We start from the raw sequence: 24,411 nt of genomic DNA on the forward strand, positions 1-24,411 counted from the left end.
CCCACAAAGATCTTTATTTACAAATGAGCTGAGGGGAACTTCCCTCACGTGTTACAAAAATACAAACATACACACTCCGCACCTGCAAAGTTCCCAGAGGTACATCTACTGCTGGAGGGGGAGGCGGGCAAGGCAGCGCTGTGGGGCGCGAGGGCCCGTGCGGAGGGCCCTGGGCTACGAGCCAGGCCGCGCACACTCTTTAGGTGCTGGCAGAGGGCAGAGGAAATTATGAAAGAAACTGGGAGACGTCTTAGAGGTCAGATGTCAGGATAGGGGAATGATCTGGAAATGACATAGGGCTCTTACATCACGTGGATATGAGCAATGATGTCTCATCTTTCCTCACTGTTCCCTTCGGAGGCGCCTGGGGCTGCGGTCCCCCAGATGGCCCCTGCGGCCACTCCAAGCCTGTCAGAGCGCAGCAATGGCCTTGGCAGCCACCTGGCGGCCCAGGGACAGGCTGAGGTCCGTGATGGCCAGAACCACCTTGGGGCTGGACATGGCTGACACCTTCACCAGTTCTGACACCTGCCACAGACAGACAGACAGCTGCTCGCTGGGGCTGCCGGGTGGTGGCTGCCACATCCCGGGAGGAAGGAGGCCCTCCTACTCTGAGGGCTGTCCCTGAACCCCAGGCTCTGCTAAGACTGGCTGCCCCCACCTGAGCGAGAAGTGGGGACTGCCGCGCCCGGGGGTGAAGCACTCACGGTGGTAAAGGGCATGAACTGCAGGATGCTGCCTCGGCTGCCCTGCTCCAGACAGTCCACACACTCCTCCATGAACCACTGCACAAACTGCGTGTGCGGGCCGGCGGTCCGCGAGCCCAGGATGGAGGAAATGAGCAGGAACAGGTTGGCTGTGCGGAACGGGGGACAATGAGCACTCCCAAGAGAAGGGTCTGAGAAGCCGTTAGGCTGGGAGGTGGTGGCATCGAAAAGCAAAAAGAAATTAGTGCTCAGAGTGCCCCCCAAGGAGGGGGGTGTCAAAAAGACGAAGTGTGAAAGGAAAGTGAGCCAGCGGGGAGAGGGACTGAATGGGGACCTGGGGCGACAGGAGGGCCAGCGGCTGGAGAAGCGAGATGGGGACACTAACAGGCAAGGCCTCAGCGCCCCCCACCCCCCCACCCTGGCTGGAGGGCAGTGGGAGGACTCACCCAGGACTCGGTTCAGCGGGTCTCTCATGTTAACTGTGTGCAGCTGGGAGGCTGACAGGGAGCTGCTCATGGAGCGGTCAGCTGTGGGGCCAAGCAGATGGAACCTGAGGCAAAGGCCCCCTACCCTCAAAACCCCCCTGCCCAGGGGACGCCCTCACCCATCAAGCATTGAGGGCTGCCCAGGAAGGTCCTGGATCCAGAGTCACAGAGGGTCCCTGAATACAGAGATCTCAGGGAGGTAAGAGAGAACATTTGGTGAGCACTGCCAGGTGCCAATCTGCAGGCTACACACAGATCAGGCCACATAAGCCTCACACCCTCACTTCACAGACAAAGAAACTGAGACTCAGATTTGCTGAGTAACCAGCCCAAGGTCGTAAGGTTTACGGGTGGCAGACGTAGCATCTTTCCTCTATTCAACTGCACAGTTGGTGCCCTAATGCCTAAAAGGCCTTAGAGAAACTTCTAGACTCAAAAGAAATTTCTGGAAACAGGAAAAATTAAATGCCATAGAAGAAGCCCTTGGCAGGGAGAGGTAATAACATCAAGAGGAGCCTGAGGGGGAGGGGTGCTCTTCAGGCAGGAAGAGTGGGGAGCAGCAGCAGCCCAGGCCTCGGGGCCTGATTCAGGGGCAGGAAGGCCAGAGCTAGTGAGTCAATGGCACAGACTGTGCCCAAGGTAGTGAACTCACTTGTGGTGAGTAAAGGGTAGGGAAGGGACAGTGGTGTGTCCGGGGATGGGCTGGGGTCTGGACAGAAGAGCTTGTCTTTTGAGAGGGATCCCCAGCAACCTCTCTGGTCTCTCCGCAGGCAGAAAACAGAGCAGCAGTGGGAGGCAGAACGGGACAAACTCCCACCACACGCCCTCTGACCAGCAAAGCTGCCGGCGGTGGCTAGGTTCTACGCCGAGCAGCTTTCCCAGGCAGGAGTGAGTTCCCAGGGAAGGAGGAACCGCCCAGCCCACTCTGCACGCTCACTGGGACTTGAGAGGATGTTGGCGTCCTCCTCGTTGGAGCTTAGCAGTCGCATCAGCTTTGAGGGCTGCATGTCATCCAAGGGGAAGAGACTGATGTAATCCTGGAGGACGAGAGGGTCACTGTTACCCACCCCGGGCCCCCGAATTTCCGGTTACCAGGGAAGAACGCTGGAGTTCACACAGGAGTGAGGCAGAGTCGGCTCCCCACACGCCTCTGCCGGCATCCCCGCGCGGCCAGCTTCCCTCAGCCTCCCACAGCCCGTGAGAGACCCCCTCGCACAGTCACCCTGCAGACGCTGGGCCAGCGGAGCCGTGACACAGCCGCCCAGAGCCATGGCCTGTGCCTGGGAAGGTGCCTCTTTGCCCAAAAGGCTCAGTAAATGCCTGCTGAGCACAAGAACAAGTGAACGGAGGGCACCCCTACCTCGATGTCTTCACGGTGTCTCTTCTTTTGGCGGGAAGACGCCTGTCCCTTATGGGAGGAATAGGAACTCAGGGCACACCAGACGGCTAGCCTGGCAAAGGGTTCCAGGAAAAGAGGGTAAATTCAGAAGGCCCCGGAGAAGGTTCTGGGCCGACGCTGACTGGGCCCCAGCTGACAGGGCTTCCCCCACAGCCCGGCCTCCCTGCGCGGCCCTCGGTCAGCGAGCGGCACCCGGCACCGCACTGTGGGGACCCGAGGCTCTGAGAGAACCCTACTTGGCAAGAGCGGTGCCGGGGGGGTCCATGAGGCTGTGCCACTTGGAGGAATCGGTGAGCAGCCCCGGCAGGATGTGGCCCAGCAGGACCAAAGTCACTTGCTGCATGTCCAGACAGAAGATGGAGTAGAGCAGCTCCACCGCCCGCTGTGTGTGCTCCTTCCGCGTCTCCTTCAACAGCTCCTGTGTGCGCAGCGCAGGCACATTTAGGGGCTGTGGGCTCCCAACACGGGGTTCCCTGGGTGGGCACATGGGGCAGCCCCAGGTGCGGTTCCATCCCTCACTCGGCATCAGCGTCTGGCCACCGCTCCCTGAAGAGGTGGCTCCCCCCAGAGCCCAGGGACCCCAAGACCAAGCCCTGCTGACCAGGCTGCGTGCAGGACTTTGGTCCTACCTGGTCTTTTCTCTGCTGTCTCCCTGAGTCTGAGGACACCTGCTCCCCCAGCCTAGGTCTGGGTGGGGGTCTGCCCCCACCAACGCACCCCAGGTACCTTTATCAGGTTGTTGCAGAACCAGTAGACGCCGCCCATGTGCAGCAAGGTGTCGAAGATGTGGATGGAGCGGCTGTCCACCCATCCCTTCTCCAGCACCTTGGCAAACATGTCCGTCAGCACCTCCTTGATGGGTCGCTTGGGGGGCAGCAGGTTCCAGTAGGGCATGGTGTCCACGCCCGTGGACGGGAACTTGATCTGGGTGGCTGTCTGCTGCAGCACGTCAGCGCACATGTGCTCCAGGATCGAGCTCATGATCACCACCCTGGGGGACGGGGAGAGCACCTGACGTTCAGGTTCAGGCAAGAGTGGAGCAAACATCCAGGCCAGACTTTTCCCAGGACTTGGGTTACGGAAATCTTCCTGGGGAATTAACCCCATTCTAGGCTGAGGGAGGACACAAGAGGAAGTCACAACCCCCTAGCAGACCTGACCCCACCAGTCCTGCTTCTGGCAGGCTGCTCACCTGTTGGGCACAAAGCCTAAGGCCAGGAGGGGGGGCAGGGGGGGAAGCAGTTTGCTCCCCTCCCGCCCCAGGTTATTCCAGCGATATATTCATATTTTTCTCTCTGTCTCCAACTTCCCCCATCCCCCAGACCTAGCCCTGCCAATCCCTGGATGTAAATAAATATAATCACTTCCCTCTGGGCTGAGTGCTGGGGGTGGGGGGTCCCCGCCCAGCCCTGGCCTCCTCCCAAAGTAAACTGTTACTTCCAGGACAGGGGCCCAAGGGCTGCCCCACAAAACTCTTCCCGGCCTTTGGTAGCTGGGCAAACAGAAGCGTATATCCAGGAATTTTCTCCCGAACAGTGTTTGACTGAGTTAGCACTCAGACCCGGGTGTGAGTGCTCACTGTTCCTGGCATGCTGGGTGGCTCTGGGAAAGCCGCGGAGACTTTCAGTGTCGCTCTGTCCACCTGCAGACTCCCACCATTCCTCACCCAGGGAGGAGTCAGGGTGCTAAGCATGGATTCTGTCAGAGCAAACCCTCCGGTACTTGTGGGCGGAAGGACGTGAGGGAAGAAGAGAGAAGGAGGCGAGGAAAAAGGTCACAACCTCACAGACCCTATCCGACCACGTCTTGGGACAATGTTCCCACTTCGGCCCTCTAGCGAACCTCGCTGGGGAGCCTTCTCTCCCAGCTCACTGGTCGTGCATGCTCACTGCCTAGCAGTGCTGTTCACAGCACCCAAGAGGCAGAAACTACCCAAGTGCCCATCAACCGATGACCGGATAAACAAAAAATGGCAGCACACAATGGAATATGATTCTGAAGGGAATTCCAACACAGGCTAGGCCATGGATGAACCTTGGGAACATCACGCTGAGTGAAACACGCCAGGCACAGAGACAAACGCTGTAGGGTTCCACTTATGCGGGCTACCTAAAGTAGTCAAATTCATAGAAACAGAAAGTAGAATGGTGGTTACCAGAAGTTAAGGGAGGGAAAAAGGGGTGAGTTGTTACTTAATGGGTACGAAGCCTCAGATTTACAAGATGAAAAGGTTCTGGAGATCTGTTCCACAACCATAGGAATACCTCACACCGCTGAGCTATATGCTTAGAAACAGTTAAGACAGTAAATGCTATGTCTTTTTTACCACAATTTAAAAAAGAAAGTTAGTGGATGCGGGGAATGAACCGACACCAGTGAACTCAACACAGAAGTCGCCAGGGAGGTCCTCCAAGTCTCTGAAAAACCAAGGCAGCAAAATGTCCCGAGAGAGAGAGAGGCAGGTGGGAGGATGACGAGGGTGGGAAGGCCCAAGGTTCAGAGTTCTACGGATGGGCTCCGTGCCTAGACCGTGCCACAGCTAAGACAGCCACTCTGCTCTTCTGGTGAGCTAGTCCTCCAGAACTTGAGCTCTTTGAAGACAGGCATCAGAGCAATTCGGGGTCTGTGTTTCTGGGACACAGCAGGTGCTGGGTCCTAAACATTCCTGGCACAGAACAGACACTCCATGTTGCTGAGTCAGTGTGTGAACACGTAAATAAGAATGTGAGTGAGTGAGCGAGCAGCATGTCTGGGAAATGTTAAGAGAAGAGGGGGATACTGGTTACTGGAGGCGCTGCCTCCTCACAACAGGCCGACAGCGTTCCAGAAGGGAGGGGGTGGGTTACTGACCTCTCATTGTAGAACTGCAGAGTGTTCTCACTATACAGCGGCCCAGCCAGCTGGCGGATCATCTGCAGGGACTTCTCACGCTCATCCAGCCCCAGCATCCGCACATGGGCCACAAGCCAAGCCACCGCACACACCGCCAGACTGCACACCTTCCCCTTGATGTTATCTGTGATTTTCTGGGGGGAGGGGAAAGGGTGACTGAGGCTACTATCTCCCCCTCCCCGCCCATCACTTTCCCGGCCTCCGTGGGCAGCTAAGTTTAGCAGGTGGCATCCTGGACCACATCCCATACCTCTTTCCACCGCAAATATGCTTTGCCCAAAGTCACCTGGGTGGCAGGGAGTGGCTAAGCCTATGATCACAAGGAAGATCAACAACCGAGCCTGAGCTCCTGGATTTAAGGGTCTTCTCATTCTTAGAAAGCGTAATTAGCTATCAAACATTGGCTCTGTGTTTCAGGGAAGAGAGAAGGCTGCTGGAAAAGTGGGCTACCTGGATGGACTCGAAGGCCAGGACCCCATTCTCCCAGGCATTGAGGATCTCCAAGATGGCCGCTGAAATGCTGAGACAGGCTTCATGCCACTTCATCTGCCTACGAGGGGGTGGGGGTAGGAGAAAAATCACCAGGGGGCAGTGTGGGATGGGCTGAGACAGAGGGTCTTGGTCTGCCCCCACCGCCACCCTTGGAGCGGACACACGGCCACTGACACCAGCTTCATCTCCGAGGAGTTGTTGAGCAAGGCCACCAAGGACTCCACTTTGGTGGAGTCAGGCCAGAAGCAGGGGTGGTCAGGGTTCAGGATTTTGCCCTCCTCGGGCATGCAAGTCTGCATCCACGTCTCAAAGAAGGGCACCTGTGCTCCTGTGCTTGACTCAGACAGAATCACCTAGGAAAGGAAGGGAGTGTCAGCAGCCAGTGCCCTGTGCCTCAGTTTCCCACCCCACTGCTTCTGCTTTCCAGCCTGAAGACTAAAGACAAAGTGGTCAAAGGGAGAAAAACGGGGGCTATGCTGCCACCTAGTGGTGAGTGTGGATGTGGCACTGAAGGATTCGGATATGACCCAGGGGGCATCTATGCACTGGCCAGGGGTGGGGGCACATGCGTTCTGCAACTAGCAGAACTAACTGGCTTAGGAGACCACTGGTCATTTCTTTCCCCTTCTCCCCGCCCCTAATGCTGGTGCCCCTAATCCTGACTGCTCTCCTCTCACTCACCTCTGAGCCATAGGTCTGGGCCACGTGGCACAACATGAGAAAGGAGATGTCGAAGAGCAAGGCGCGAACGGAGGCTGCTTTGGCTACGGAAAACAAGGAGGCTGACCCCACGGCCCCGAACAGGGCCCAGAGCCCTTGCTCTGAATCGGGAGGGGATCAGGATTTGCCTCAAGGAAGGTCAGTGACCAAGTGGCTCCTTCAAAGCTCTAAGGCTCAGAATCCTTTTCTTGAGTCTCAGTTGGAACATCATTCCTTCCGTGGGATCAAAGACTCCTCATACCCTCCTTCTTCCCAGTACCCAACCAAACCATAAAGGGCGAGGGTAAGAGACAGAGGTGGCTTTGGAAGAATCCTTTTCCTAGCATTCCCCTCTTTCAAGGCTCCCCAAAAGCTTCAGTCAGTCATTGCTCAGGGGAGAAAACAGCCTCCCCAGGAGAAGCAACAGGCCCTCTGCCCTCCCCTGTTCTCTCCCTCCACCACCCTGCCTGCAGTGCTGGGTCTACTGGTGCACAGAGCTGACTCACCGAGTTCTTCATTGCCGTGTGTCGTGAATTCATTCAGACTGGGGGAGGAATGGAGACAGGTCACAGCAAGCAGGGCAAGGGGTCAGGGGGCTACACTTGTCCAGAAAGGCAGTCACTAGAGTCTGAATTAGGGGTTAAACTTAAAATGAACACCACCGCTACACAGAAGACAATGCTTTCTATTTTTAAAAGATTTCCAAGACAGGGACGCCTGGAAAGCGTCTGCCTTTGGCTTGGGTCGTGATCTCAGGATCCTCGGATCAAGTCCCACATCAGGCTCCTTGCTCAGTGGGACGCCTGCTTCTCCCTCTGCCTGCTGCTCCCCCTGCTTGAGCTCTCTCTCTCTGACAAATAAATAAATAAAATCTTAAAAAAAAAAGAAAAAGATTTCCAAGGCCCAGAGAATGCCTCACTGGATGGAACAAAGTTCTATATATCAGGTTCCAGGTCAACCAAAAAAGTCAACAGTGTTTGAGAGCCCCTTATTGACAACTGGACGAACCCAAATCCCCCCACATCCACCATTCAATGCCTCTCATCTCATCAAACAGCTCCACTTCATGAGCGCTGGACATCCAGAGACCTGACCCTTCCCCCAGCTTCTCCAACTGGGATGCTCTGGCTTGCCCTGGGTGTCTCCAGGGAGACCCAGACCCCAGTGCCTTGCCCCTATTCTGCTACCTCCTCCTTCAGACCTGCCTCCCTGGCCCTGGACAGGGGCTCAGCCTTCCTTACTTGATGAATTTCCGGGCAAAGGATTTAAGCTTCCCAGTGGCAGCAGCAGCAGCCAGCAGCAGATCCAGACTCTTTCCGGACAGCATGTGGCCCAGGACTCCTAGCAGGCCCTCTGGGGACTTGGAGTGGTCTGCATCCATCGTCTGGGAACACAACAGGAAATCAAGTCCTGAAGAACAACTGAAGACCCCCCCAGATACAGCCTAACTGCAGCTTCCCTTTCCGCATGTCCCCATTAAATGGCATACCACAACCTACAATGTAATCTATATTTTTCTGACTCTCATCTGGAAAAACATTCCCAAAATCTATCCTTGCTCTCTGATCCATCCCTCTCAACTAAACTGCGATCATGGCAGTTGGGGGGGAGGGGCGTGAGACTCTCCCCTGCTTCTGTGGGAGCAGGTGAAAGGCCCTACCTCAGTGCCTGCCTTCCAAGTAATGCTCAACAACTGTGAGTTTTCAATGGCAGCTTCCCTGCCTTGCCTGTTTCTCTACTTCCAAAGGAACTACCTATAAGAGCCAGAAGACAGAGCTCTACGGCCTCGGTTTATTTACCTGGAAGTTCAGGCAAAAGTGGAGAAGAGGAAGAGATGGCGCTGGAGGCAAGGGAAGGGCACGCTCACCTTGAGGATGTTTGTGACAGTGGGCTCCGCCCGAAGGATCAGCCCAGGGTTGGGCTGGATGTTGGCATTTTCTCCTGATTTCAGCTGCGGGGCGTGCTCCCGGTCCGCTGAGCTGTGGCCAGAAGCCGTTGGCCAAGAGAAGGGAAAAGAAACAGAGATTAGTTCCTGCCGTGCTCCCTAGTCCAGCCTCAGAAGCAGAGGCCCAGTGAAGGTGGGGAGCGCAGGAGAACCTCTGGGGTTGGGGTGACATTTATGAAAGCACAGCCACGGTCGCTATTGCTCCAGTTTCTCACTGATCGTTACCTCGATTTTGAAAGTTCACTTGAGATTAAAGGAAGATTTAGCATTTTTACTTGGCTCACAAAGGAGGGTGGGAATTCAAGTGCAGCACCTAAGGGTGCAGAACCCTGGTGTCTGCGGTTCCTGATAACCCCAGGCTTGGCCCCAGGCACCTGGATGGGGGGGCGGGGGGGGGGGGAGAAGGCACCCAGCGGTCCAGACCAGACACGAGGGAAGGAGGGCAAGCGGCCCCTCGGCCAGCCCAAGGGAGCTCACGCTTACCGCTTGGCCATGAGGTTGGTCACACTGGCTTCGGACAGAAGCCCCTGCTTGCTACATTCTTGGAGTAGGAATTTTGTACAGTCACAGCTGTGAGGGAAAAAGATAATGAGGGGCCTGGGCACACGGCAGGGATTATTGGGGGATGGGAACAATAGGCCCCTGCCTGGTCCCTCCTTCAGGACGAAGAATGTTTTGAGTGCCTGAGGGATGGTAGACGGGCTTGGGCACTCGGCAACGACAGGGCTGCTGCCTCCTGCCCCTGCCAAGGGGAACGAACCAGGTGACAGGCCCCCGAAGTCTGTCTAGCACGGAAGAGCAGGGCAAGAGCCCAGAACACCTTCCAGTAGAGCGAGGGCGAGAGGGGCAGTTCGTACTTGCAGCGCTGGTCAGCTTTGTCCAGCAAGGGTGTGAGCTTCAGCAGGAACTCGAAAGCACAGCTGACGTCCTCGGTGAAATCCTACAAAGAACCAGGAGCTGCCCTCTGGCTTCTAGGCCCTCCACTCCTCCCATAGCTTGTGACGCCGGCTCACAAGGACACCCCACCGGATATAAACCCCGACGAGCCACTCACACCCACCACTGGCTTCCAGGGACATGACGGGGAGGAGTGTAGAGGACTGGTGCTCTACACGGGCCCTGGTCACCTTGGGCCACCTCGCGTCCTGCGTGGCCTAGCCGCCTCTATCCAGAGAACAGGTGTGCAAGCGTGGACGCACGCGGATGTTCAGGTGCGCTCACATTTCCAGCCTGCACCCAGGTGCAAGGACGCAAGGCTGACCCTTCCCCTGCCCCTGTCTCCCTCGCCCCTGTGGAAACAAGGATTCGCCAACTCCCATGCACTCCCCCAATGTCATCTCTCCAAATTACCTTGTCCCCATGACAGTATTTCTTTAACTTCACCAGAACCTGTGGGATCTAGAAAGTGAGGCAAGAGGAGAAACAGGAAGATCAATTTCTTCTCTCTTTCACCCAGAACTGAAGGCATCCCCTCCATCTCCCTGCTCCGAGCAGAGAGACAGGAACCCTCCCACCCTGGAAACAAAAGCACTCTCAGGGCCAAATTAGAAAGCTGGCAGGCATCCGAGTGTCCAGTGCCTGATGCCTACAGGACACAGGGATCCCTCACTTCTGCTGGCTCCACAAGGAGCCATAAGCCAAAGGAACCCTGATTCGAGGACCAGGGCCACTTCCCCGGCTCCCATAACTGCCCTGCGCCAATCTGGCTGATGACTGAGCTAAACGGCACCTGTGTGCTAAGAGATGGCAGGCGCCTGCCAAGTCGGCTAAATATAGCCCTGGGACTTTCAGAGAAAAGACTCGATGGGAACTTGCGCTGGGGGACCTGGCAGGCTGCGGACGATGCCGGTGGGGAGAAATGCGGGACAAAGATCCTGGGTGTCGCTGCTTTTCTTGAGAACCATTGCTAGACTGGGTGCTCTGTTGCTCCCATGTCCCGGGTACCTTGAGGAAGGTGAAAGCTGTCCACTTGAGCTCCTCCGTACCCTCGGGAGACTCGATAAGCCCCACGAAGCAAGCTTTCCAGATCTCCAGGACAAAAAGTGGGGTGGGAATATGCTGTGGGATGATCGGAGAGTGAAGCCTAAGAGGGTGCCCATCCCCCTGCATCTTTTGAAGGTCCCAGGGTGGGGGGAAGGCGGGGGCGGCCGGGCGAGCTCAGAGACGGTGCAGGACAGGTGAGAAGCAGGGACATGTGAAATGGCACCACCCTGCATGACAGGGATCCACTTTCCACTGCGAATCAGGAGAATCCCCCTTTCTCCCAAGAAGTACCAGAAGAATCCTCCCACTACCCCACGTGGCCAGGCCGCCATGTGGGCAGAGCAGCCGCTCTGGGCCCCCACCTGCATGCGCTTCACCATCATCAACTGCTCCACCAGGGGCTGTGTCTCGCCTGTCAGGTTCATGGTGCCCTCGAGCAGGACCACCGCGTGGACTGTGGGGTAGCCGGTCTTGTGCAGCTGCTCCGAGTGCACAGCCAGCATTGTGGGGATGCTGCAGGGAACAGACACGCAGGGCACAGTGTGGGGCGCCAGGAAGTGGAGGGCAGGTGAGAGCAGAGGGGCGGAGGCCAGGGGCCACAACTCCCCAGCCACACGCAGAGCCTATCCTCTCTTCCACCAGCCCCCTCAGCCTGAGAGCCCTGTACCTCCTGATGAGCGTGCCACACTGCTCAGCCTGGCTCCGGAGCTGGGGGTTGCTGAGACTGGCCAGGGTCTCCCCAAGCTTCAAGAGAGAATGCTCAATGGCAGTCCAGGAGGCTGGTGGAGAAGAGGAAATGCAGACACACAATGGGAAACAGAGGAGAGGAAGACACTGGCCCTGAGCTCCTCAGCTTTGGCTCCCCCTGGGCCCTCAAAACCACATATGAAGGCTTCCCCTGAGGATGACATGGAGGCCAGGGGCCTGAGGGCAGCATGCACTGTTTCTATAAGGGGGGTGAGCACTAACAGTGAAGGCCCTAGAAACTATCCCCACAGACCTGCCTTCTAGGGGATGCACGTAGCCGATTTCAGAGCCCAGGTGCAACCCAACACAGGCAGTGGCAGACAGAGGCACAGCAGGGTGGAGTCCAGTGGCGGGAATGGGGAGGCGGCCACAAATCGCATCAGGAGTGGTCAGCCTTGCAAGTGGCCACCAGTCTTTACGGCTGTCAAGCTAGATTCCTAACCAGCCTCCTGGGCTCACCCCTGCCTCGCCCTGCCGAGGCCTCTGCTCTCACCGCCCACCCCCTCCACAGGCGCCCCCACTTGGCTCATTCATCTCCACCTTTCAAACTCACTCTCCTCAAGCCTTTGTTCAAGCCCAGATCCTTCGACAACTCACCCAACTGGTCCAACCCACTGACCTCTCCTCCTAAATGCTTGAACCTATGGTTTATACTGCATTATTGTGCACTTAATTATGAGTCACTTATCCTAGTTACAACTCCAGAGGGTCAAATGATGAATACTGGCACCAACTAGCCCGTTAACCTCCATGTGCCATGGGGAAGAAACAAAAAGACAAGACCTGAGATCCATTAAAATTAAGTTAAATATCCATTTACTTTTCAAGCCACTAAACATTTGTCAGGGGCTTGAGATAAGTAAAGATGCTGTCAACATAGCCCATTTTTACAGACGGGTCATTTCTCTGGACTTTTGACAGGCAATAAAACATACTTTGGGGGGGCGCCTGGGTGGCACAGCGGTTAAGCGTCTGCCTTCAGCTCAGGGCGTGATCCCGGTGTTATGGGATCGAGCCCCACATCGGGCTCCTCTGCTATGAGCCTGCTTCTTCCTCTCCCACTCCCCGCTTGTGTTCCCTCTCTCCCTGGCTGTCTCTATCTCTGTCGAATAAATAAATAAAATCTTTATAAAAAAAAAAAAACATACTTTGGGAAGTAACTAATATACTAATCCTAATAATAAATTCTCCAAACAGGTCCTGAAGACCTGGATGTGACCCATTCTAGCATTCTTGTTACCACAGAATAAGAGATCCTTAGGCAGTCTCAAGCCACTACAAGACTGTGGCCTTGGGCCCCACGTCCAGAAACACCAGAGTCTCCCCTCCCACCGGGTGATCTGTCTCCTCTCAGGCTCTGGAGGGTTCCAATATTTCACATCTGCACTTGAGTCAAGGGATGCATGATCCAACAGGCCTGACAGCAGACAGGTACCATGTTTAAAGGGACGTGTTAGGCAACACTCAAACACAGGAGTCATGTGCTTTCAGATGAGGAGTGTGGAGACAAACACAAGGATGGGTGGTGTACTTCTCTCGTCCTCTAATTTCTTCCATGTATATTACATACTGGTCTTGCTCCCCACTAGCATGTATGCTTGTTGAGAGCAGGGACCCTGCCACATGCTCCTTTTGTAGCCCCCCACCCCCCTCCCCCAGCACCTGGCACAGTGCTGGGCATACAATAATGCTCAGTAAATACCTGTTGGTTGATTGGCTCGGGTGCCACCCTGCCCAAGTCCCTGGGATGTATGCAATGCTTATGGGGAGAAAAAAAAGGAAGTGGGATGATTTCAGATCCTCCTGGAAAGAAGTGGGATGGCATCCTGCCTCTCCCCTCTCAATTAAAGAACCGACTATGGGAACAGTGGCAGGTGGGGCTCAGGGGAACCAGGGGGACATACAGGCCTCCTCTAGTTTGGCGATGTGGAGCAGGGCCCGGTTCTTGGTGCTGCTGAGGGTCTTCTCGAGGCGCAGCAGGCACATGGCAAGCTGCTTCTCCCCAGCAGCTGGAGTGCCGGCCTCCAGCCCCTCCCGCAGCCGCTCTGCAGAGGCTGCAGTACAGCGCAGTAGCCAGTGGAGGGCGCTGAGAAGGGCCCGGCACAGCCCGATGCACTCCTCGGCTTTGCCGTGACAGCTACCGGGAAAGGATGCAAAATCTGTCTTGGCTCCAAAGGCTGAAATATGACCCACACCAACGTTCCCCAGAGTGCCTGGCACGCCCCTACTAGGGAAGAGAGCTGGGAAGCTAGCAAAGTCCTAGGGAAGACAGCCCGATCGGCTTCCACCGGACAAGATTTCAAAAAAGCCACTCCAAAGAGAAAAGGCCTTTTGTCCTAGGGGACCAAGGAGAAAAGGATGGGGGTGGGTGGGTGCAGATGAGCAAGTGGGAAGAAGCGCAGGAACCCACTGAGCTGGTGTCAGTCTGTGGGCTAGGAGCTTCTCCCTTATGCTAAGATAATGCTGCCAGGTTAGGAGCCCCGCCATTACCTCAGTCGGTCACAAAACATGTCCATGATGTCCAGCAAAGCCTGGACACACAAGTCCCGGGAAAAGTCATCAAACTGTGGAAAGAACAGTGACAAAGCTACGGAACATCCCAGTCGACCTCTGGTCTCCCACATGAGGCCGATGGCGTAGTCAGGACACCTGCTCATCTTTCCTCCAACCTCAGGTTTCAGACTCGGCATTCTTTCAACGTTGGAAACTGGCTCCTCACTGCCAGCCCCTACTTCCCGGGATCCCCCTCCCTCCAACGGAATGCAGCAATGCCAGCTAGAGGCATCACGTGCTGCCTGTCCAGCCTCAGAGTTCGCAGGATCAGAGCAGGCAAGGAGGTGGGGTCCCATCTGTAACTACCAACTCTCTGCCCCCCTGCCCTCCACCTAGCTCGTGAGTAGCTATGGTCATACCTTACTGATTGCTGTGAGGACAGAGGAGTAGGACACCATCTGGAGGGAAAGAAGAAAGACAGAGTTCAGACTAGTGTCGCACAGCTGACAGGATCGAAAACTGACACTTAAAGTTTTTGCAGCTCTCCAAAAACCTCAACCCTTTCAAGAGGCCTTCCTCAGCCCATTAAAAGAGAGGCATTGTCCCCATTCCTGCTCCTATCAGAATCACCCAAAATGACATCATCAGCACACGCCCACTGAGAAGATGAGGGTGGGCATTCAAAGGTGCCGAGTTCCATGTTCACATGCCACTCACTGTCCACCATATTCAAGGTTCAAATACTGCTACTCGGCAGACGGACGGACAGGAATAAGGTTATGTTGTTTTACTCCTACAAGGTCTATAAAGGGTACTTTTATTTGGACAAGAAATGGAGACGAACAAACATTCCCTGCAATGAACAGGGAGCAGCTGCCCCTTGAAATAGGTAGGAAGGGGCGCCTGGGTGGCACAGTCGTTAAGCGTCTGCCTTCGGCTCAGGGTGTGATCCCGGTGTTATGGGATCGAGGACCATATCGGGCTCCTCCACTGGGAGCCTGCTTCTTCCTCTCCCACTCCCCCTGCTTGTGTTCCCTTTCTAGCTGGCTGTCTCTCTGTCAAGTAAATAAATAAAATCTTTAAAAAAAAAAAAAAGAAAGAAATAGGTAGGGAATTTCATTATACACTCTCACTGATTCTCTAGGACTTACTCTCTAGGACTTCTCCAGGACACCTTCTCTGATCAACCCCAACCTCCCACCCAAAGCCAAAATTCTTCCCCATGTGCTCCAAGTAATCGCCTTATACCCATCACAATACAGTGGGTGCCTGTTGCCCCCGTCAAGCTAGGAGCTCCTTGAGGACAAGGATGCTTTTACTCGGTGACCACCGCGAACTTGCTGAGAATGTCTGTAGAATGAGTAAGGAAAGACACACCCTGGATCAGCATTTCTCAAAGTAGCTTCCAAGGTTGCACTGTTCGATAGGGAAGCCATTAGCCCCATGTGGCTGTTTAAATTTAAATTAAATAAAATTTAAAATTCAGTTCCTTCGTCAGACTAGCCACACCGCCGGTGCTCAACAGCTACATGTGGCTAGTGGCTACTGTATCGGACAGCACAGACACAGAGCATTTCTGTTATTGTAGCAACTTCTATTGCATGATGTTATTCCAAAGATGCCCCAAGATGTTAAGAAATTTTACACACACACACACACAGCTTCTGTGTGATATGAATTTGAGAAACCACAGAATAAATATAGAGTTTTCTTTACTCTAGGGTATCTCTAAATCATAATATGCATGTGTACAATGAAAACCTCTAAGATAAATGGAGACAGAGTAGCAATACTTTTCAAGCTTATTTGACTAAGGGAAATCCTACCTGAACTGTGAGCTCCCTGGGAAAAGAAACAGTGGTGAATTTATATCTATTTCTCTAGAACCTAGCCTGGGCCTAGCACATAGTAGGTCCTCGGTAAGTCTTTACTGCTTTGGATTGATGAATTCTCGGAACTAGCATTCTGAAAAAATTGAACTTTAAAAATAAATCTCTATTAGTAAAACATATTCATCACCACCATAAGATTGGAGATGTAGTTCAAAAGAAATAACTAAGGTGTCCTAAATGAAATTAAAACCTATGGAAAGTCTCTTGAGTTGTCATATTTTTAAAAAAATAAATACAGCATGCTGATAAAATATGAATAATACCTCAGAAAGTAGTTACATTTATATACTCAGCATCAGTGGCAAAATACACCAAAATAAAAAAGTAGAATACAATGATAGAAACTGTCAGGATAATCACCAGCCTCGTGGGTTGTCTTCCTTAGAGGAACAAAGATTTCCAAAGATTTCAGGAGAAAGCGAAGTCAGGGTGAATTTTACACGCATGGCAATGTCTTCTGTGTATAATTTCTCCATCATGTGAACAGAGTGCTCTCTGTTCAGACACCTTTAACTAGTATTCTTGAATAAACAAGAGCAAAACACACAGAGGACTTAAATACACAATTAGTGTTTAGCGCCATGCTCAGCAAGATGTTCTGTGAAGCCATAGCTGGTGTCTGATGGTGATCAGAAAGTTGGGAGCCTGCCTGGGCAGGATGACCATAACGTTCCAGGCGAGTGTTTGTTTATTTATAACTGATGTCCCCATAGCAAGAGCTTGGAGAGAGCTGAACCTTGCTGGATACCAACCTGAAGGGGGAGCTGGATGCTCCCACTGAAACTGACCCCAAACTACCAGAACAGAACCCCCCACCCCAATTCTGTCTGTTCTGAGGGATGCTGTATGTTCTAATGTATTTCTGATCTCCAAATTCAGAATTCCGTCCAGTAAGTTTTTGCTAACAGTATCAATAAAGCACTGCTACTCTTGAGACCTAAAAATACTTTCCACATGGCAAACCGTTTGAACTGTTTTTCACGGCAGGATTTAACCTATTTCACTCTTAATATATCTATCAACACAGGAGTTCTAAGCTACCACCAGCTCCTGAGGCTGGAGCCCCTCTATGTGGCCCACTGCACACCTGGCTAGCCCAGACTGACCTGTGGCTGCTCTCTCCTCTCCTCTCCCTTGATATGCAACACCCCCGACTCTCCTAAGTGCCCTCTATGTGCAAGCACTGGACCGAAGAGCCTCTTGACTCTGAAGGGAGAAGCAGTGACTAATTTTGCATAGCACTTTGCAAGCACAGAAGCTCCTGCATATACATTTAGTTCTCTCCCTCTGTTACTTCAGCCTTGCTCTCCCCCTTGCCTTCCCATCAGTGTTTACACATCTCGAGATCTTCTATCTTTAAGAGAACTTCCCGCAGACCCCCCCCCATTTCCAATTAACCACCACGCTCTCTCTCTTGCTCTCACAGACATGCCTTCTGTGCACTCGTTGTCTCTACCTCCCCACCTTCCGTTCACAATTCAACCCACTCCAATCACTTGTATCCTTACCAATGCAGGAATCTCCTGGGTAAGCTCATCAACAAACTGCTTGTTAAACCCTACGGATACTTCTCAGTTCCCATCTCACGGACCTCTCAGCAGCACCCAACACCAGGAAACGCTTCCTCATTCTTCCGTCCTCTCCTCCCCCGGCTGCTCTCGATACCACTCTCTCTTGCTCCTCTTCCCGCCTCACTGACCTCTTCTTTTCACGCTCTTATGAGGAATCCTTTTCATACGTGTGTTCCCTACATGTGATTGGCTCCTGGGGGATTTGGCTTGGGTCATTTCTTTTGCTCACTCTCCACCCTCTCCAGACACTCTCATCCATGCCAACAGCTTCCATTACCATCCGCAGTCGACAACTCCGAAATCAACAGCACCAGTCTACACCTCTTCTTCTAAGTTCGGACACATATGTTCAACTGCCTATCCAGTGTCTTCTCTTTGATAGCTCACACAGGCACCTTACTTAACAAGGCCAAACTCCGGGGCGCCTGGGTGGCTCAGTTGGTCGAGCATCCAACCCCTGATTTCAGCTAAGGTCATGATCTCATGGTCGTGGGATCGGGCCCACATTGGGCTCTGTGCTCAGCTGGGAGTCTGCTTGAGATTCTCTCTCTCCTCCTTCTGGCCCTCCCCCTGCGAGTGCTCTAGCTCTCACTCTAAAAAAAAGGCCAGGGGCACCTGGGTGGTGCTGTTGGTTGAGTGTCAGACTCTTGCTTTTGGCTCAGGTCATGATCTCAGGGTCATGAGATGGAGCCCTGCGTCAGGCTCCACGCTTGGCATGGAGTCACCTTGGAACTCTCTTTCCCTCTCCCTCTGCCGCTCCCCACCATGCTTGCTCTCTCTCTCAAATAAATAAATAAATCTTAAAAGAAAAAAAAATGGCCGAAATCAATGTCCTCTCCACCCCTCAGCTGCACTCCAACTGTTAACAACAGCCCTACCCTTCTCCCACTGTCTCCTTATCATCCCATCAGCCATGATTACTTTCTCTAGCCCATGCCCCTCATCCTGGTAACCACCAAACCCTCACATTTGCCACCTCCTGAACAGTTCTGGAATTCATCTTCTTCTCTGCTGCCACTTCCCATGCTTATGCTAATATCGTCTCTTACCTGAATCACTGCAACAGCCTAAATCAGGGGTTGGAAAACCATGGCTCACAAGCCAAATTGGACCCATCACCTTTTTTGTAAATAAAGTTTCATCGGGGGGGGGGGGCACCTGGGTGGCACAGCGGTTAAGCGTCTGCCTTCAGCTCAGGGCGTGATCCCGGTGTTATGGGATCTAGCCCCACATCAGGCTCCTCTGCAATGAGCCTGCTTCTTCCTCTCCCACTCCCCCTGCTTGTGTTCCCTCTCTCCCTAGCTGTCTCTCTCTCTGTCGAATAAATAAATAAAATCTTTAAAAAAAAAAAAAAGTTTCATCAGGGGGCACCTGGGTGGCTCAGTCAGTTAAGCATCTGCCTTCAGCTCAGGTCATGATCCTGGTCCTGGGATCAAGCCCCATATTGGGCTCCCTGCTTAGCAGGCTCCCTGCTTAGTAAGGAATCTGCTTCTCCCTCTCCCTCTGCCCCTCCCCCTGCTCCTTGTCTCCCTCTCTCTTGCTCACTTTCAATCTCTCAAACAAATAAAATCTTTTTTTGTTTAATAATCAAGTTTCATCAGAACACAGGCATGTCCATTTACTTATATACTATCTGTATCTGCTTTCAAACTATAATGACAGAATAACATGGTGACAGAGACCACATGGCCTGGAAAATGGAAAGTATTTATTATCTGATCCTTGGCAAAAAAAAAAAAAAAAAAAAGCCTGGGGTGAGAAGCTGGCTCAGTAGAAAAGCATGTGACTCTTCATCTCAGGGTCATGAGCTTGAGCCCCACGATGGGTGTGCAGATTACTTAAATAAATAAATAAATAAATCAACTTTAAAAATATATATATGCCTTCTGTCTTACCAGCCTCCAACTCATTCCTCAAACTACCACCAGAGTGATCTTTCTAAAATTAATCCACAAATTCCCCAAATGCACAAAGTCAAGGAAATCTCCATCAAAATACAATTGGATTTTTAAAAAGAATCTGACAAGTTGATTCTAAAATTTGGAAAAGAAAACACCTGAAAACAGCCAAGAAATTTTTGAAAAATAAAACAACTAAGGGAAGACTTGCCTAACCAGACACCAAATATACTATAAAAGTAAAGTAATAAAACAGTAAAGCACTAGTGTAAGTAGAGACAAATGTATCAATGAACTAAACTAAAATACCAAGAAATAGACCTTTGTCTGTAAGAGAATTTAGGACACAGATGAATGGCCTATTCAATAAAGGCAGCTGAGGCAACTGTCCATCTATTTGGAAAAAATAAATAAATTTGGATCTCTTCCTCACACCGCAATAAATTCTAAATGGATGAAGCAAAATAAATGCAAAAAATAAAAGTGAAGTGTTGGCAGAAATTGGAGAACATATTTTGATCCATGGAGCAGGGAAGCCCTTAAGCAAGACAAAAGCCATATAGGAAAAAATGGTTAAATCTGACAACAAAAACATTAAAAAATATCTGCATGCTAAGAAATAACACCCGGGGTGCCTGGGTGGCTCAGTGGGTTAAGCATCTGCCTTCCGCTCGGGTCATAACCCCAGGGTCCTGGGATCCAGCCCCTAGTCGGACTCCTTGATCAGCGGGGAGCCTGCTTTCCCTCTCCCTCTGCCTGCCACTCCCCCTGCTTGTGCATGCTCTCTCTCTCTCAAACAAATAAAATTTTTTTTTAAAAAAAAGAAAAGAAAATCAAAAAGTTAAAAAAAAGTGACCAAACATTTCAAATATAAATAACAGATAAGGATTACAAGATCAATTATATTAAGACACTTAAAAATCAGTAAGAATTTTTCTTGGGGTGATGAAAATGTTCTCGGTTGACTGTGGTAGTGGTTGCACAACTCTGAAAATACTACAATTCAGTAAAATGTATACTTGAAATGGGTAAATTGTATAGTATGTGATTTATATCTCAATAAAGCTTTTACAATAAAAAAAAAAAAAAGAGGGGCGCCTGGGTGGCACAGCGGTTAAGCGTCTGCCTTCTGCTCAGGGCGTGGTCCCAGTGTTGTGGGATCGAGCCCCATATCAGGCTCCTCCGCTATGAGCCTGCTTCTTCCTCTCCCACTCCCCCTGCTTGTGTTCCCTCTTTCGCTAGCTGTCTCTATCTCTGTTGAATAAATAAATAAAATCTTTAAAAAAAAAAAAAAAGGAAAAACGGGCAAATGATACGCGTAAGCAATTCCCAGAAGATATACAGAGAACAAATAAACATTTAAAAAAATGCTCAAGATCACAGTTATAGAAGTACAAATTATAATGTGATATAATTTTTTGCCTTCTGGAAAGGAATTTTAAAAAATTCTATCCAGCATTCAAAAGGTGTTGGGAAACATTGTCAAACACCATGGAGGGGGGTGTAAACTAATAGCATCCTTTCTGGAGGGCAATTCGCAGGATGTATTGCAATTGAGTATGTGGGAATTCTTTCTTTATAGTTTTTTTAGAGAGGAAGGGGAAGGGGCAGAAGGACAAGGAGAGAGAATCTTAAGCAGGCTCCACGCCCAGTGTGGAGCCTGATTTCAGGCACGATCTCCCAACCTTGAGATCATGACCTGGGCCAAAATCGAGTCAGATGCTTAACTGACTGAGCCACCCAGGCGCCCCAAATATGTGGGAATTCTTTAAATTAGCAATTCCACTTCTAGGTATCTATACTAGGGAAACATTCCCAGAAGTGCAGACAAGCAAGTATAAGAACATTCAATGAGGGGCGCCTGGGTGGCTCGGTCAGTTAAACGTCTGACTTTGGGTCAGGTCATGATCTCAGGGTCCTGGGATTGAATCCCACGTTGGGCTACCCACTCAGCGGGAATCTGCTGGTCCCTCTGCCCCTCCCCGATTGTGCTCTCTCTCTCAAATAAATAAATAAAATCTTCAAAAAAAAAAGTCAACTAAAACAATGAGTATAACAATAAAAAACTAAAAACCTACATGACAGTACATATGGAACATTATGCAGCAGTTAAAAAGAACAAAGTAGATGAATATGTGCTCACATGGGAAGCGGACATAAGCCAAGAGGAAAGAGGAAGTACAAGAACTACATGCCACTTGAGGGATACTACTCAGCGATGTAAAGAGAATGAACTGATGACATACACAACCACATAGATAAATCTGAAAACCATTTATTTTTTTAAAGACCTATTTATTTATTTGAGAGAGAGAGAATGAGAGCACAGCAGGGAGGGGCAGAGGGAGAGAGAGTCCCAAGCAGACTCTGCACTGAGCCCAGAGCCCGACACGGGGCTCCATCCCACGACCCTGAGACCATGACCTAGTCAACACCAAGAGTCGGATGCTTAACCAACTGCACCACCCAGACGTGCCTCAAAAACATTTATGTTAAACAAAAGAAGACAGAGTATACAGTGTTTGCTATATGATTCCATTTCTATGAAATCCAAATATAGTCAAGACTAATCTCCAGTGACAGAAAACATTTAGTGGTTATAGGAGGATGGGCTAGAAAGGGGCACAAGAGAACTTTCTGGGAGAATAGAAATGTTCTGTATCTTATTTTGAATGTGAGTGACATGGGTATATACAACTGCTAAAACTCACTGAAATTATCTTAAGATCTCTACATTTTATTGCATGTTAAATATCTATACACACACACATAAATCCTACCACACCATTCCTCCACTTAAAACTCTTTAAACGATTACTCGTCACCCTAGGATAAAGTCCAAACTCTAGCATCACCCACAGGCCTCCCTATCTCTCTCTAAACCAGTCTCCTTTTTGAAGTGCTAGCCCAGCAGTTCTCGAAATATGGTCCAGGAACCCCTGGTGTCTGTGAGGTTAAAACTCTTTTTTCAATACTGCTAAGATGTTATTTGCCTTTTCTACTCTCATTCTCCCACAACAGTATGTGGAATGTCCCAGAGGCTCCATGACATGTGAATCATATAATTAAATGTGTCAACAATTGGAATATCCGTGTAACTCAGTAACAGATATTTTCCACATGACCAATTCATGATATTATAAAATCATGCATGAGTAAAAGATCTGTTCAAGTGCAAGAGAGAGACCAATGGATTTTAATGTAACAGAGTATAAGAAGTTCATTGAGGGGAGCCTGGCTGGCTCAGTCGGTAGAGCATGTGACTCTTGATCTCAGGGTCGTGAGTTCAAGCCCCACGTTGGGTGTAGAGCTTACTTAAAAAAATTAATTAACCAATTAATTTTTTTAAGTTCATTGATGTAGTTCCAATCACCTGTTGAATATGTGTGTCAATGAATATCCAGTTACCTGAAAAGCTTATTAACATTCTCGGCCCTTTTCAAACTAAAAACCTGATGTGTGAGGACAGATTTTCTTCACACACTTCAACCAAAATAGCCTACTGCAACAAGTGAGTGCAGAAGCAGATAAGAGAATTCAGCTGTCTTCTATTAAAGCATTAAAGAGATTTGCAAAAACGTAAAACAATGCCACTTTCCTCACTAGCTTTTTTGTTTTGGAAAATATGGTTTTCATTAAAATGTTATTTATATTAACATGTAATATAACAGGCTTTAATAGACTTTACTTTTTGTTACTGTTAAATAAATAAGTTCATAAATATTTTTTAAATTTCTCAGTTTTCGTTTCTAAAATGGTAAATATGGATAGATGTAACACATATAAACAAAAGCTTTGTGGGAGTCTCAATAGTTTTTAAGAGCATAAAAGTATCCTGAGACCAAAACTACTGCTCTAGCCGTACAAATTATTTTCAGTTCCTAAACAACATGTGATTTTTGCCTCCCAGCCTTTACATATGCTTTTCTTTCTGCTTTGTACCCTCTCACCAATTTGCCTGGCTAACTCCTGTTAACAATAAGGTCTTGGTTTAAACATCACTTTCTCCAGAAAGCCTTCCCTGATTGCTCAAGACTGAATTACGTGCCTCTCTCATGTACTCCCCTAGTACTGTCTTAACCTACATCATAAACCCATCCTGTGACCGACTGCTTATTTTCATATCTGTTATTACCCACTAAATTCCTTGTGTGCTGGGATCAGGTCTTTCTCACAGCTATATCCCCGGGGTCTACACCACTATCTGACACATTCATGAATATTTATTGATAGACTAAGTTAATGTAACATTCATCACAACCAATGAAGTATTATTATTTTCACAAGAAAACTGAGGCTCAGAGAAGTGTTGTGTTCAAACAAATTCACCTAGCAAGTGTGAGCTGACAACTGTACTCCAAGTCTTTTACCTTCAAATCCTCACTCTCTGGAATAGGTGGGGCAGTTTACCTGGGAACTAATGGCATACTTCAGGTAGGACAGGATGAGAGGATTGGGGGAAGGTCCAATCATGGCTTGCTCCAGGAGTGCTTCTGCAAGGGGAATAACAAAGGAAGACTGAGTGGTTACAACTTTTCTGGGTTTAGCCCTCCCATCCTTCCTTCCTTCCTCACTCAAGACCTGCTAGGTTGAGAATGTCCCAGGTGGCTCCTTTGGGAAAGAATTTCTTCATGTTGATTGCCCACTGGTAGTCACTCCATCGCTCCTTCCAGGCTTGCAAAATGGCTTGCTTCAAGTTCACTACCTTCATGATTTCACTCTGAGAAGGGGCCGGTGGCGGTCAGCTCTGAGGTGGAAAAAACTAAGCTAAGAAAAGGGGAGAGGAGATTCTGAAGGAAAGAACAGAGGAGGGCCGAGTTGAATGAAACGGATATAGGAAAATTTACGGGGGGCTGAGGAAGTAGAAAGAAAAAAATGGGGAAGAGGACAAGGAAGGGATTCTGTCAGGTTCCTTCCTCCTGAATCATCCTCCCTTCAACTGGAGAGGGTGGCAAGGGGTTAAGCCTATTCCGATTGCCTAATTAAGCCCTCAGCTCTGGCCGCGTCCCTCAGCCCCTACCACCCCAAATCCAGAATTTTTTTCTCCATTTCCTCCACCTTCCCCAACCTTGAAACTGTAATTCTCTGTTTCCTTTTCATCCACCACCTCCCCAATTTTAAGCCTACCGTACAAGCTAGTTCTAGATCCTAGGTATCGCCATCTTGACACTTATCAAAGAGCTTAACTTCTATTGGCTGGGAGTAACA

General features: G+C 50.6%; 1 protein-coding gene and 2 non-coding genes across 10 annotated transcripts; 1 reads left to right on the forward strand and 2 right to left on the reverse strand.

Moving 5' to 3' along the window:
* Positions 1 to 24,411, reverse strand: MED24 (mediator complex subunit 24). Of its 8 annotated transcripts, none has more exons than XM_011237370.3 (27): positions 24,331 to 24,411; positions 23,785 to 23,950; positions 23,614 to 23,696; positions 14,262 to 14,300; positions 13,840 to 13,913; positions 13,254 to 13,486; positions 13,052 to 13,108; positions 11,270 to 11,381; positions 10,965 to 11,115; positions 10,564 to 10,677; positions 9,970 to 10,017; positions 9,477 to 9,559; positions 9,103 to 9,189; positions 8,542 to 8,653; positions 7,916 to 8,058; positions 7,181 to 7,218; positions 6,657 to 6,739; positions 6,150 to 6,328; positions 5,934 to 6,033; positions 5,442 to 5,617; positions 3,318 to 3,582; positions 2,828 to 3,009; positions 2,553 to 2,643; positions 2,130 to 2,229; positions 1,154 to 1,234; positions 708 to 856; positions 1 to 528 (listed from the first exon to the last, which is right to left on the reverse strand). In XM_011237370.3, exons 2-27 carry the CDS (start codon positions 23,912 to 23,914, stop codon positions 412 to 414), a joined length of 3,027 nt encoding a protein of 1,008 aa, XP_011235672.2. In that variant the 5' UTR covers positions 23,915 to 23,950; positions 24,331 to 24,411; the 3' UTR covers positions 1 to 411. The 8 variants fall into 8 exon arrangements, with proteins under 8 accessions (XP_011235672.2, XP_019665601.2, XP_019665602.2 ...); XM_019810042.2 differs by having other exon boundaries at positions 6,117 to 6,328; XM_019810043.2 differs by having other exon boundaries at positions 6,117 to 6,328; positions 23,785 to 24,056; positions 24,331 to 24,379.
* LOC117795857 lies at positions 6,819 to 6,922 on the reverse strand. The gene has a single exon (XR_004620009.1). It is a non-coding gene; the product is annotated as a small nucleolar RNA SNORD124 (small nucleolar RNA).
* Positions 22,436 to 22,508, forward strand: TRNAK-CUU. The gene has a single exon. It is a non-coding gene; the product is annotated as a tRNA-Lys (tRNA).

The sequence above is a fragment of the Ailuropoda melanoleuca genome, chromosome 13, assembly GCF_002007445.2.
Source record: "Ailuropoda melanoleuca isolate Jingjing chromosome 13, ASM200744v2, whole genome shotgun sequence".
NCBI lineage: Eukaryota > Metazoa > Chordata > Mammalia > Carnivora > Ursidae > Ailuropoda > Ailuropoda melanoleuca.